The following is a 15,373-nucleotide window of genomic DNA, read 5'->3' as shown; positions in this document are numbered from 1 at the left end:
GGCAGGCAGGGAGGGAGCGGGACAGGTTTGTAACATGTAAGACCTTTCTCTGCACAGTGGACTCAGTGCTCAGCCTACACCCCCTTAGGTCCCTTACAATCCCATAGCCAGCACCTGGGCATCCTGGTCAGAGGGCTGTCCTCAGTTTGTTGGAAACTTCTTGGGCTGCCCAAAGAGAGAATGAGGGGCTGGGGGATTCACATGCCCTCAGGGACAGACCTTAACCCACAATGAAATGTGACCTGCACTGCCCAGAGTGCCCTGCAGAACTGAACCCAAGTGACTCTCCTGGGACTTGGCTTGATAATGCACCTGGGCTTGAGCATGTTCCCTTCCTGATTGTCCGTTCTTCCCTACCAGTTTTTTCTGGGAACACCTTCCAATAAATCACTTTTACATGGATCTTGATCAAAGACCTACTTCTAAGGAATCCACCCTAAGACACCTTAAAGGTGAGCTTCTGGAGGACAGGGGACAAGATCTCATTCATCTTTGCCCCCAGCCCTGTGCTAGGCATAAACAGCCCATGTTAGGTGAAAATATTTATTAAATTGGATATGTACCAAACTATGTTGAGCTTCACTCTCAGCAACAGAAATCTGGTCAGAGAATGAGTAGAGAGGCCTTTGCCCATCCTTCCCCAGCACCATTGACAGGAGAGGCCACTGCTGCTCTTTGACCTTCTCCTTGACCATTCCAGGACAACTGGACTATATCCCTCACTGCAGTGGCCACGGCAACTTTAGCTTTGAGTCCTGTGGCTGCATCTGCAACGAAGGCTGGTTTGGCAAGAACTGCTCGGAGCCCTACTGCCCGCTGGGTTGCTCCAGCCGGGGGGTGTGTGTGGATGGCCAGTGCATCTGTGACAGCGAGTACAGCGGGGATGACTGTTCCGAACTCCGGTGCCCAACAGACTGCAGTTCCCGGGGGCTCTGCGTGGACGGGGAGTGTGTCTGTGAAGAGCCCTACACTGGCGAGGACTGCAGGGAACTGAGGTGCCCCGGGGACTGTTCGGGGAAGGGGAGATGTGCCAACGGTACCTGTTTATGCGAGGAGGGCTACGTTGGTGAGGACTGCGGCCAGCGGCAGTGTCTGAATGCCTGCAGTGGGCGAGGACAATGTGAGGAGGGGCTCTGCATCTGTGAAGAGGGCTACCAGGGCCCTGACTGCTCAGCAGGTAGGCAGGGGAACTCTCTGGGGTGTTTGGCAAGGGTGGTCCAGCAAACTAGCTGGATGCCTCCAGTTAACTTGGGAGGAAAGATGAGTGAGAAAGTGAAGTTTAGGCAAAATAATTCTCAATTGAGTTGTACTCATTTGCTTTCCAAGAGAGCTGACTTCTTGAGTCAATAACAATTGATGAGGCAGATTAAAGGGGATAAAGAGTGGAAATAGGAAAAGGTCAAGTTCAGGCTGAAAGCTGGATTGTTACCCCTGAGACTAGGAAAAAGGCAGTGGTAGCAATGATGACAACACTTCATTGTCCTTGAGGTGGGGGAGGGTAGAGAGTGAGGTCATGGGACTATCTTAGGCAAGGCCATTCTCTAACTCTGAGGGATCCCAAGCATTCCATCCGCTCAAAACTATCTCCCTCACCAGTTGCCATATTCCAGGAATGCCTTCCACAATGCTACTGCAAAAGATGGTGGTTGGTCTGTGAGGCTCTCTGATTATCTTGGAGCTTACAGATTGCAAGACGTTATTAATTTATGAAATGGTTCTAGTGGGGCAGAGTGTTTTTAGACAAGGACTTAAATCTAAATAGGAATAAAGTACTAAGGACTTTGGGTAACAGCTAACATTCTAACAATTAGTACAGAATATTAAAAGAGTATGACTCACTTTGTTCCAGATGACTATCTAGCAAATTAGAACCAACCCTATGTATAGTCTACACTGTCAAAGCTGATAGAAAGATGATGTCCTACAATGGGGATCTAAACCAACAGAGAGAGAGGAAAAAAAAAAAAAGGTATCTCATTGGGACTGATTCTCTTTTTGATGCAAATCAGATTATGTTTATTATTTCACTATAGCTCATCCTCTTCAGACTAAATCAGTGACTATTGCGCATACATTTGTTTACGTTCTAAACAGTACAGATTAAGTGGTTGGTCCTTTCCATTTAGGGCTCAGAGAGCCCACTAGGATTATTTAAAATAAAAAATAACAACAAGCAAACATTTTAAACCTTCTAATGGAGCAATTTTAGGAATTTTCTGATAAGTCATGTGACATCAGTTTAAGGCGAAAAGCCTGTAAGCCAGGTTCACCAGCTTTCTATAAGCCACAGTTACTCACTCCTACATGGCAGGCAATGTTCCTGCACGTGTAACTTCAAGTTAAATTATTTTCAAAAATCAATGGTAATAATGAAAAGAAAAACAACAATAATGCACTGTGCTTAGGGAAAAAAATTTAATGTTCCTTACTTTTTTCCATATCCAATTATTTCATTTAGCCTCCCAATTTTGTTTACTGAATTGAAATATCTTTCTAAAAATATAGTCACCACACCAATTATCCCAAAGTGAATTTCAAGCAGAAATTAAGCCTTATTGTTTCTGAATCCAAAGTCACTAGGCACCTTCTGGGAAGCCAGGCTGATGCATGGCCCCAGTTCCCATCCAGGGGATCAGGCTCCATGAGGCCCCATCTGGAGGACACCCAGGGTCAGTGTGGGCCATCGCTGTGTTGATGCTATTCTGTAGCACACATGCTTCTTAGTAGACTCAATCTTTGGTGGTCTGGATATACCTGTCATATTCTTGACCCTGCCTTTCTACAGGGATAGGTTCATTTGCAAACAAAATCTTGATCTAATCCAGGACTCACACCGAACCCTCCTGGCTACCCCAGGGAAGACGCAGCAGCTGCTAGCATAGCTACAACTGGGTTGAGTCCAAACTATGAGCACGTTACCTCCGACATGATACCTCTGTGCTGCTTGAGGAACACTTCAATAGGCCCAGATAAATTACTTTACAGGTTCCCAAAACATGTGAAGAAGGACAGTTGCATAATCTCCATCTGTTTCTATAGCAACCCTAGAGCCACCACTCATTTGCAGGAGGTCTGCTCTTAAGGCCTGCTTTTTAATCCAAGTGCTACAGGTCTCTTCCAGAGAAGTATCTAGGTCATTATCTAAAGTGCTACTTTGCTTGCCCTTTGTGAAAAGGCTGTAGGAGAAGGGGCTATTTATCCACTGTTTGACGTTCCTGGCCGGGTGCACACACCACAGCACGATGTTCCCATTGCCCATAGGACTGAGGAGAGGAGAGAGAAGGGTTAGGAAGGTGAAAACACTGAAAGCCTCAAAATATACTTCCTTATAGGGCATTCTTTTCTCTTTGGCAAGGGTGTAGAAAATAGCTGCCCATTGTGTGGATTTCATTCTGAGGCCCCCCAGGTCTGCAGCACTTGAGCACAATTGAACAGTGTTGCCAAAGTCACTACATTTGACTTCTAGCCTTGATCTATCCTCATAGTGTGCCAAGGGACAAAATCTCAAGACTTCCACCTCCATTCTCTGCCCATGTACAGATAACAGAACAAAACATTCATGAATATGAGAACTTAAAACAGGCCTTAGAAAGAAGCTTCTCATTTTACAGATTTAAAAAGCAGCAATCAGTGAGACAGATTTTCCCAGAGCCAGACAGCTAATTAATGGTGGAGTAAGAAAAAGAATCCTGGTCTCCTACCAGCTTCTAGCACTCTTTTATCTTCTCTGGAATGCAAAGTAGAATAGAATTGAAAAATAAAAATTTTAAAGCCACATAGACAAAGAAGTAGCCTTTTGGTATGAAAGCTGAGCTCCATCACATGATAAAGAAAAAAAAATGAGGTGTCAGAGGTAGGGTGGAAAAGAACATTCAACCATTTGTCCACATCTCTCCCCAGTGATAGTGGTTAGTGCGGGGGCTGGCCAGGGAGCTGGCCAAAACTCCCCTGAAGCCAGCAGGATAAAAGAACCATCAGAGCAGGGTCTTGAGACAATCCAGAAAGCTGTTCCCTGGACTTCAGTCAGACCCACGGAGATTCATCAGTGTCAGCCTCTGCTCTGTCAGGACTGCAGCCAGCCCAACCTTTGGCACCCGAAACCACTTGCTCTTTGGAGTAAGACACATCACGGAACTAATTCCAACTGCTCTCACCACATAAGTGCAACATTTATGCAAGATCTAAAAAGGAAACAGCATGGCATCTTTGCAGATAAGCAACCCTCATTCCTCAAGCCACAGTTTATTCCTCTTTAACAGCCTGCTCTTCCTCAAGTTTCAAAGTTGACACCCCAAAGAAAGTAAGACTAAGAATACTTTGCACTCACCATGAATTCATTGAATTAAGGCACGAGGCTCTTTGATTGTTTGTGGTACAGTTCAATATAATTTTCTTTTATAAGGATTACTGACGCCTAGTATACATAGCTGTGTACATAGCTGCTGCTAAGTTGGAGTGCAAGTGGTGGTGGTCTCCTCCATTGAGCCACCATTGTCAAGACCACTTCCACAAGGAATGACACCAGTTACTGCTTTCTCGGTCAGAAGTGTAGTCAGTGTTTACCACCAGGCTCAGGCCTTAAGCTAAGTTGCCAACATTTTTTTTAAAATCCTTCTGCACCTCCTTTTTTGCTTTAAAATCCCAAAATGCTCTTCTTAGATCACCCTCTATTGTCAATATTAGCTTTGAAGAAGGAAGCAAAAAGGAATACACTGATTTGTTCCAAATGCCTGAAGAATTGCTGGTGACTTGAAATTTGAAGTGGTCATTTCTGCCACTCTGACAGAAGTCCTGCATAGGAAACCTGGAGTTAATGTGTTGAATCACAGGAGACAGGCACTAGAGAACCTGTTTAAAAAGAATTTTCTTACCTCTAGGATGAGCACCGGTCTAGAGATCACATCTACTAAGATCGTCTGAATTATTCCTAATATAGTTTACTTTGGGAGGCCATGTATAAATGAAAGGAGGCATCTTGTGCAATCTGTAACCTGCTGCCTAAATTGCAGGGGAAAGAATGAAGACTGTAGATCAGGGTTTGACAGTCAGTTCTGCTATGACACCACTCTGACTTTTGGCACATCCTTAACCTGGGATTCAGCTTCCTCATTGGTAAAGCTGGGATAATTATATCTACGTGAACTACCTCATAGGGTTGCTATTAAATATTTTTTTTAATTCTAGTTAGATGGTATATCTGAAAATAGTTTATAGACTGTGAAATGCTACACAAATGTAAAGTGGTGTTGTATATTGGCTAAGAAGTTTTACAGTCATTCTACCTGCATTCTAATCCTAGCCTCTATGTTTGCTGACTGTGTGGTCCAGTTTTGTCACCTATAAAATAGTAGTAATAATGATACCTTAATTCCATAGTGTTGGCGAGAGGATGAAATGAAATAATCTACATAAAAGTGGTTAGCATTATATCTGGTGCATAATAAGTGCTCGGTATAATCATGCAAAATCCTGACAGGTTCTAAATATCAATTCTTCTTCTCATGGCCTAGGAGTTGCTCTGTACATGTTATACAGGCTGTCCCAAAGATTTTAGTGAAATTCAAAGCTTTAAAAAGGTCAGAAATATAGGTGATACAGTTTATAAAACATCATTTGAAAGTTTATTTAAATTTCATTTACACTTCTTTAGTTTTATAAATTTTAAACAAAAATTTTTAAAATTTTTGTTTCAGTCAACATTTGCCATCCTCAAGAAGCTCTGCTTTCTAGACTGTTTTATTCAATGAATGGTTTTAGGTAAAAGTAATTGAAGCAAATGTCCAGCAGTGCATATATATGCTGCTGATTCTATCCTGTGAGTCTGGGATCTGTTAAAGGTCTCCTTGTATCTCTGCCTTTGCTGAGGATTTGAGGGTGCATGTGTGAGTACAATGAGACAGCACTCTCCACTCACATGGTCCTGCAAAACACAGCTGGCTTCAGCCTACCTGGTTGTAAAGGGGAAGGGTGAGATTACCCAGGGGAGAAATTCAAAACCTATGACAATGCTTAAACTCATGGAAGCCTCCACTACATATAAATTTATGTTAATAATGACCATTTAAATAAATATTGGCTTGATCTTTGATTTAATCTATGGGCAGGTCTAATTACAGACACACTGGAGTTAGCCTCCTAGTTAGTCTTAAAGGCTTAATTATTTAATGGCCACAACACTGGTGAATCTTCATTTTCCAAGACAATACACAAAAGGCTATTTCTATGTGTTTTAACCTTTGGTGACTCCAAGCAGCATTTGAGAAATCAGAAGAAAGTAAAGCAAAGTCCTCAAGAATGTTTTTTTTTTTATCATCATCTCCAAGATTGAGGCTAATAAAAATTAGTTTTACACAAGCTAGATTTCTTTCAGAACATAAGTGGTCTTTAAAAGGGAAAATTCTACAATAATGGGCTGTTGAGTGTCTTCATCAGGCCATGGTATCCAGGACTTACTGTTTTGGCTTCTCATAATTTGCAAGATAATCAGGAATGAGTCTTTGTTTCCACTTGCCAAATCAGATATTGGCTCCCAGAGTAATCTGATGACAATAACTTATTAAACCACCAAAAATTTTGGCCAGTGGTGTGCTGTTAAATATCTAACAACCTGGCTCTCTGAAGGAAAAAAATTTAAAAGCCCTGTTGTGTAGCATTTGCCAGTTTCCATGATGTAAATACTCTCTCCATGGCCAATTTCAATTACCAACATGACGTCACTAAACATGGAGCTGGAAACAGATGTGTGGTAGGGTGCATTCATAGAATATTTCCACCAGACAGATAGAGCACACATAAATTATCTTAAAGGTATAGATAATAGTAAAATGTAGTCAAATAATTTGAAAGTGATAAATTTTGAGTATCTATTACCTTTGTTTTTAATATAATTTACTTAAGTATTAGGTTATGAAATTGAATCTTTAGTAATGGCTCTATTCAACGACAGTCTTGAAACGGTCCTGAAAATTTGACAATCAGCCTTTACAAGCCAGTAGGAGCTGGCTCCAGTGCATGTTCATGACCTTATAGACATTGTGGTACTAAGCACCAAAAAGAAAAGAGCCTGTTCACAAAAAGCCATTGAGCCCAGCAGAACATATAGACGTGGCATGGGGGGGTGAGATGTGAGGAAGAAAGTTGAGTCCAGGATGGGGAAGGCAATCCTCTGAGCTCATGCTATCTATGTATTGCCTCCTGGTAGTTGCCCCTCCAGAGGACTTGCGAGTGGCTGGTATCAGCGACAGGTCCATTGAGCTGGAATGGGACGGGCCGATGGCAGTGACGGAATATGTGATCTCTTACCAGCCGACGGCCCTGGGGGGCCTCCAGCTCCAGCAGCGGGTGCCTGGAGATTGGAGTGGTGTCACCATCACGGAGCTGGAGCCAGGTCTCACCTACAACATCAGCGTCTACGCTGTCATTAGCAACATCCTCAGCCTTCCCATCACTGCCAAGGTGGCCACCCGTACGTACCATTTCCCCATCCTGCTTCATTTTCCTTTTCTCCTACATGAGATCATGGGCATTCATGATAGTAGTGTCTTTTCTTAATTCTTCAGGGATGCCTGGAATAGTCATTGCCCTTGAGGGGAAGGGCTAGAGATGTGGCCCATTTAGAAAGGATACATCATTAAAAAGCACTTTCGATTAAAAAGACTTTCCAAATTCAGGCAACTTTCATAAATTATAGAACCAAAAGGACAAAAAGTACTTTAATTATAGAGTACTGACTTGTTATAAGCTAGACTCTGATTAGAAGTCAAGGAAAGTATGAGACATCTACAGACTTTGAATCGGTTAGAGATACAAAACAAGGAGATATGAACTAGTACCTCTAAGAAGTAAGTGCTAAATGGTATGTTCTCGACCGTAAGTGTATAGCAAAGTGAGAAAAAAAATCGTATTTAAAACCACAACTGACAACATCCCCTTCTCCTGATAGAGAAGTGGCATAATTTCCTCCTGGTCTTTTGTTTAGCAAAATATCTTAATAGTTCATTTTATTTATAAAAGTTGAAGCCCTAGAGCATAGTTTAGAAGGATTCACAGAGAAGAGAGAGAGATGGAGACAGAAAACAATCTAAACTGCTCTCCATAAGAAATGAACAGTTTTTTTACACATAATGGGAAACTTTTGTGGGTGTATATCTGTATTTTGTGTATGTTCAAGCATAGAAAAATATAAAAGATTGCATACCAATTATTAACACTGACTACATCAAAGAGTAGAATAAGAAGGAGACAGGAAATTATTATTATATTTTTCTGTATACCCCTCTGAATTCTTAAATTGATACAATAAGCCTGTTTTAGTTCAGAATTTCAAAAGCCAGGCAGAAGAATTTAGACAAGAGAAGTTCTCATCACCCCAAGTATACTGCAAAACCTGCATGCACACAAATGTCTGTGTGTCTTATGTGGAAACTCTTCAGAGAGATCATGAGAAAGGGGCTATATCTCATTAAAATCCGGGACAAGAGAAGAGAACATTCACAGGAGATGAGGTATGAGTGATACAGAGATTTTTAGCAGTAACAAGAAAGTGGAACAAGAAGTGACCATGAAAACATAAGCCCTCTAGAATTCAGACAGCCCTTGGGCCAGTAAATAGGACTTACCACCAGATAAGGGGTAAGAGATTTGAACTCATTTTGTGTAGATAAGATGGTATTTGGGTAGCAAATGCCACGAAAGTTCAGAAAAGGAAAAGGCCAAGGTAGAAAGAGTTAGCCTTGAAATCTTCATGGAAGCTCCAGGACTGAATTGAGCTTTGAAGGATGCAAGGATAGAGACAGGCAGAGGGGAAAGAATTTAAGAAGTCATCTTGTCCCCTTGCTTTTCAAGTGACAGAAATTCTGTTATAATTTTGGACTCTGCTATGAGATGAGTGCTGACTCTGTTAATATGCCTATAATTATCTCTGTTTATATTTGACCTTTTTAAAAAACAATTTCTCTGGTGCCTGAGAACTGGTTTTAAATATCTGCAATGATTGTACAGAGAGGCAGGTCACCATCTGCCACTTTTCCCACCTTGCTCCGGGATGAGTCACCACCCTAAGTGCCTGGCCTAACTCCCAAGCGTCTACTCTCTGATCCACATGCATGCGCAGTGATGAGGTTTCCATCTCCTGTGGCATTTATTATGCCAATTCAGGGCATTCCCTCAGGCAAGCTCCCAGGTGACAAGGACAAGATCATGTAAACCACCTGACACGCCTTCAAGTGGGTTCACAGTCAGCCCTGCCTTCCAACCAAGAAGTATGAAAATGCTTCCAAACAGGAAGGATGAGAAAATCTGTCCTTTTTCCAACGGGAATAGCCCATGAGAGGTAAAGCTAAAATGGGAGCAGGCTTCCTGGAGAACTGAGAAAAGTCATGCTGTCATATTTCAGGGCTGATAATTGGAACTCCATTAGGACAAGCACACTTCCATCTCACAAAACCTGTGCATGTGTATGTGTCTGTGTGGTTGGGGAAGAAGGGGCGGTGGGAGGAAAAGAGGGAGATACATGAAATGAAAAATTCAGACCATCCTAGACTTACTGATTTGAGCTAAACAAAATACCTCAATGTGCATCAATGATCAAGGAAATCACTCTAGTATTAATTCTGAAATTGGTTTGCTCCACACCTTTAGCTAGCTTTCTCTGTGCCTCTCTTTTCCTGTGTGCAAAATGACAACACTGATAGAAGCCATCATAGTGCCTCCCGAGAGTGCTATAAAGCTTCTAAAGATACTGCTCAAGTCCTCTGAAAAAGGCACTGTATTATATATGAAATGCCAAGATCTACCACATTAGTAAGAAAAGGAAAATGATGTCTGCATTTTAATAGTAACCTGTTAATATAATAAAAAGCATTAAAATTGTTTCTATATATTTTGTTTAAGTTAACTCGTGTATTCCATCAACATCAAGCACTAGGGCCACAATGGGATGGGTAGATCCTGCACCTGGGATTCACTGTGTCTGGAGTAAGATTGGGATTGTCCACCAGACACCACCATGCCCATGGCGTGGAGGAAGTTCACCAAGACAAAGCATCAGGCAATGCTCTCTGTCCCAAGGGTTAGCCATGACATTGTCACCTACATTGCTGTTTTCCAGATCTCTCCACTCCTCAAGGGCTACAATTTAAGACGATCACAGAGACCACCGTGGAGGTGCAGTGGGAGCCCTTCTCATTTTCCTTTGATGGGTGGGAAATCAGCTTCATTCCAAAGGTAACACTCACCTGTTATACTGTCAGACAGACTTATTTGGAGTATTTGTACCTTTAGCTTGGAATCAGGGGCAGCAAGGAAGGCGTTACCCAATATCTTTCTCCATGCCATTAAAGACACAAAATGGCATGTTGTGGGTGTCTGGGATATAGAACATTTCTGCAACAAATATGTGGTAATGACCCACTGACAAGAGTAACTCCAAGCATGGCACCCTGGCCTTGCAGAACAGAGGATGCAGGAAGCAGCCACCAGCTCCAGCTCTCCGCTGAGATAACTCTAGGGCCTGATGAACCATGGTTTTGGTGAGTGTGAAAGCCAGACCCTCAAAAAAATTGAGGCTTCTCTTTAGGACATAAGAAAAGCCAGACTGAATCAGTTACATAATCAGTCAAAAGCTTCATTCTGTGCAGACAGATGCACCAGAGAAAAGTCAGCTTGCGTGGCATCAATCTCTAAAGGTTACAGACACAACACAAAGACACCTTGGCTCTCCTGGATTACTCATAATAAATTTGTAACCTATTAATTTAGCAACTTCTTTTATTAGTCTATGACTTTTAAAGTATCCTAAGATTCTTTTCTACTCTTTAAGGCAGTATTTCTTTATTTTCTTAATTCTAAAACTAACTTTTCTGAATTGCCAGAGGTGCATGCCTGGCTCCAGATTTCCAGAATTTGTTGACCCTACCAGTGTCCTCCCTAACTGTACCACACATGAGGATATAAAGTTCAATCAGACTCCTTCCCTCTGTCTTTATTCTTCAACATCAAAGAACATTTTTTAGCCATTCATCAGACTTAATGACAAATGACACATTTTTGGCTAACAAGACTATGATTTCACCATTCTTTTACTTCAAAATTCTTAGAGCCATGAACTGTTAGAATTACAAAAGATCTTCAAGTTCACAGGGTATGACCCCTCATTTTACATCTAGTTTAGTTTAATATATAGAGACTATGATTCAGAAAACTTGAAGGACCCTTCATTTTACATCTAGTTTAGTTTAATTTATAGAGACTGTGATTCAGAAAACTTGAAGGACATCATACAACTAGTTGGTGACAGGCTTAAAAATGAGTACCTGGGCCTCCACCTCCTATCCCAGGGCTCTATTCAATAAACCTGTATGCCCCATTCTCTTATGTGGATACAGTCATATCATAGTCACATTCACAGCAAGGTAAATATATCTAAACAGACATCTGTACCAATATGTCTTATTTGAGTTAAAATGATAAATAAAATATGGCAGGCAATTGAGTTATATAACAATTGGAACAATCAAGTCACCTTGTTGCTCAGGAAGAAAAAGTTATGCCAGGTTCTACTGTTACATGTATCCAGTATGTAAAACTCTAATTAAAAGAGAAGCTGACCAGGGAATGCCAAGGCCAAATGCATGGCCACATGGTTTAATAACTGTTGTGATCTGTAGGTTGAGGCCACTGGGGGGCATTCATGACACTGATTTATAAGAGTATGGCTATAAATTACATATAACGCACCCTGGGTACCATAAATAGAGGCCAAAGAATAGGGGAGAATGGCAATGCCCTCCAAAAAAGGCCCTCTTGTCTCCTCCACTTCTGAAGACACTCATAGAAAGTATATGGAGAGAAAGAGAGAGGGAAAGATAAGATAGAAAGATAGATAATAAATAATAAATTCTAGATTCAATCTTGTCAAGTTACTCTTTCTCATTGTCTCTTCCCTCTTGTCTCCTTCTTCTCTTCTTGTTATTCTCTTTTTCCAAGCTCTCTTTTTCCTTTCTTTGTACTTCATGTTTGGTTGTCTCACTGAGTCCTAATTCATCTAGGTGGAGGGGAAACAAGACATTGACAGATTCACACTGAATGTAACACCATGAGAAACTTCAGATATAGCAAAATATTAGCTCTGGCTCATAAACAATTATCTCATGGCAATGTCTTAGTTTGACATGTGTTGTGTGTGTATATAAAGATGTTTACACACAAACACACATGACTATCTTCTAAATAGCCAGAGGCATGTTCATTACGATAAATGCCAAAAAGCTCTGATGAATGTTAACCGTAACCATCAAACATTTAATCATTGGCAAAAACCATTCTGCACCACCTCATGACTAATTTTTATTGGCAAACTCAGCAAACTCAGGAGAAGTGAAAGAAATGTTCCTAAAAATTGACCCTCCATTTGCCAAATCCTCATAGGGTGGTGTCTTTCTTGTGGAGTCCATGGGGAGTTATTTCTGGCCCCAGATACTCAGCTGTCAGCAAGGAGGAAAGAGACTTTGCCCTACTTTAAATTCACAGCCCACAATTAGTATTCCATACCTTTATCTTTCTCTCATCAGATTCCTCTCCCAGTGACTTTTCTCTTTTGCTTTCTCTGCTTCTCCCCACTGTCCAGAACAATGAAGGGGGAGTGATTGCTCAGGTCCCCAGTGATGTTACATCCTTTAACCAGACGGGACTAAAGCCTGGGGAAGAATACATTGTCAATGTGGTGGCTCTGAAAGAACAGGCCCGAAGCCCCCCTACCTCGGCCAGTGTCTCCACAGGTGAGTGCCTCCAACCCTTCTTCCTAGAGCTGCCTACTAGGTCACTCAGAAAAGAACCACAGAATTCCCCAAAGAGTGCAGAGACAAAAGAGGTGTTAGAATTTCTCCCAGAGCTGGGACAATTCTGGTACCTGGTGATGGAGCTACTCTACCAGGTGCTTAGCTCATCATCTTCCTTATTACTCATCCTTACAAGCACTGACATCTGGGAGAGTGTTTTATGGAGACAATTCTTTTTTAATATTTCCATTATATTTATTCTGATATTATTCATGAAGAAGCCTCATTTGTCAGCCCCTGGTGTCAATGAGCTTTGGAAGCAGCAAGAGCTGACTCACTCTTACCTGTGATGATATTTGGAAAAAGTCATCTGAACCTTCCCAAACCTCAATTTATTTTACAAGATAAGCAAGAATAATTTATGATAAACAAGAGTACCTCCTTCATTAAGTTAATATGAGGATGGAATTAGATAAAGCACACAAAGCGATCAGCTCTGTGCTGATGAGAGTGAGTGCTCAATACTTGGTATACACACATATACTTAGAACATACTCAGAAGTGAAAGTGGTAGGAAACAAGTCATTCAAAACTAAGGAGGTATGGGTTGGGTCACTGTTCAAGGTGATGGCTTAAGTCTATTATTATTTCATCCCCACAGTTCACCTCATTCAAGATTATTATATTTCCAGGATTGATTCATTAATTGTCATATTTTGCTTTATTGTTTCCTTAGCTAACAAAGAATGTTCAACTGCAATGCTGTCAATTAGCTATTGTGATGTATCAATGTGTGTCCTCACCAAGAATGTCTTGAAAGTTATACATAGCATCTGGCATAAGTTTTGGTTCTCGTTTTATTGTTGATGGAGCTGAAACTCAGAGGCTAAGCAACTTTCCCTGTCAGTAACAGAAATTGAGATAGGTGACTATTGGTACAGCTTTATGTGTTTTTCATAAACAGAAATCAATGTACCAGAAAGCCAGTTTTAAGTTCAGGACAAAAGGCTGAGTTGACCAGAAATGAGACCCACAACACAATGTAATGAGACCACGTTTACAGATTAGTGATTCATGCTCTGCTATTGAATACAAACCAAACAGCATCAGGTGCCGAGGCTTAAGCTCAGCTTAGAAAACATTGGTTCAGAACTATCGTGGTACTAGCTTGTGTTCCATTAATGCACCAAGGTTCTATGGCAGTGCCTCAAGGCTAGAATCCGGTGGAGAGCCAGACCTCTAATTACTCCTTCTGCCATGCCTCCAACCAGGACAACTCTACTTTGATCTGTTTTATATTTTGTACATCCATTTAAGATTTTTGTCCTTTAAAAAAAAAGTTTACCACCCAAAAAGCTTTCAAACCATTGTCTAATCCAAAAAGTATGTTTTAGAAGAAACTCTGATCCAAAGAGTATGTTTTTTAACCATAAAACCTGAAGTGCTCTGTAAGAATCCCTCTAGAAGGCTGGTGGCTGAGGTTTTCCACAGCTCTGTTCCCCAAGGTTATGCTGTAAACTGAAGAGTTGACATTTCATAACTTGGGGCAGAAAGGTGTGATGCCTTTGCTCACTCACCATATAAGGGTCACAACAACACTGCTATCACAAAAGACAGGTTAACAAGAGAAAGCATAACAAATTTATTTAATCGAAGTTTCACGTGACACAGGAGCCTTCAGAAATGAAGACCCAAAGACGTGGGGGATATTATCTGTTTTTATGCTTAGGTTTGAGGAAGAATGGACAGCCATGTAGAAATGTAAATGGACAAATGGCTATGATCTTATGGTAATAGTCTAAAGGGGAGACCTAGCAAGGCCTGTCTGCTCAGATTCTTCTTGGCCTCTCTGTGAAGCATTTCTTCTCCACCTCCTCGATGGGGCAGGACCCCACTGGAATGAGGGTCCTCAAAGGAGAAGGGAGGAGGGAAAAAATGACCTTTCTAGGTTTTATGGCTTGCTTTGGGGAAGGAAGAGGAGTTCTAGTTTCTATGACCTGCCTTGAGGAAGAGGAATTCTGATTTCTGTGAATCACTTCAAGGGGAGAAGAAGGGTCAGGAGACGGGAGGACTGCAGATGGTCAGAAAAACCTTGCTTGCTTCTGGGGCTGTTTCTGAAGCTCTTTCATTCCTCTTTAATTCAAAGCACTCAGCACACCAAGGTGCCAAACTTTGGGGTGTCCTGGGATGAGCCCAACAATAGCAGGTGCAGCTTCTCCTCTTCTGATATGAAATGTTTCAAGGTGTCCAAATTATTCCTGTGATTTGATATTAAGAAAGTATTAGTAAAAGACAAAAGGCTAAAAGGAGAAGATGGTTCATAAGAGGATAGAAAACATTGCAGTTGAGGAATGTTTTTCTCCTAGAATATTGACAGAACATAGAGAAGGTAGTCTAGCCTTGCCTTAGTCTTATAGTCAAATCACATTCTTATAACATTTGCAGTATTTTTTGGTTTGGCAGTTCCTTAAGATTAAAATTAAAATTCCAGATCTAGAAATTTGTGGTAAAGCTAGGCAGAATTATTTTCATTTAAGAAAAAATGTCCTTAATATTTTGGCATCATCTACAGAATCATGAAGAAATGGAAAAACATT

The 15,373-nt window shown here is 41.2% G+C and overlaps 2 protein-coding genes across 22 annotated transcripts in view; one reads left to right on the top strand and one right to left on the bottom strand.

The window, feature by feature from the left end:
• Positions 1-15,373, bottom strand: part of LOC114679329 (uncharacterized) — a 168,490-nt gene that overhangs the window by 47,692 nt on the left and 105,425 nt on the right. For 17 of the 21 annotated variants that reach the window (XR_013416605.1, XR_013416611.1, XR_013416613.1 and 14 more), the window contains one exon: positions 14,395-15,034. The exons of 2 other annotated variants lie outside the window; for them this stretch is intronic. The gene's annotated coding sequence lies outside the window, so the exon portion shown is untranslated. Of the gene's footprint in view, positions 1-7,073; positions 12,044-12,549; positions 12,696-14,394; positions 15,035-15,373 lie in introns of those variants that run through there. 2 more of the 21 variants (XR_013416600.1, XR_013416615.1) reach the window with 2 other exon arrangements.
• The window catches only part of TNR (tenascin R), a 425,227-nt gene that overhangs the window by 343,595 nt on the left and 66,259 nt on the right, over positions 1-15,373 (top strand). Inside the window, 4 exon segments of the mRNA NM_001261001.1 lie at positions 701-1,177; positions 7,202-7,465; positions 10,109-10,224; positions 12,626-12,776. Coding sequence (NP_001247930.1) covers positions 701-1,177; positions 7,202-7,465; positions 10,109-10,224; positions 12,626-12,776 — 1,008 coding nt within the window.

This window comes from Macaca mulatta, chromosome 1 (genome assembly GCF_049350105.2).
Source record: "Macaca mulatta isolate MMU2019108-1 chromosome 1, T2T-MMU8v2.0, whole genome shotgun sequence".
Taxonomy (NCBI): domain Eukaryota; kingdom Metazoa; phylum Chordata; class Mammalia; order Primates; family Cercopithecidae; genus Macaca; species Macaca mulatta.
This window is presented reverse-complemented; position numbering and strand designations above follow the sequence as displayed.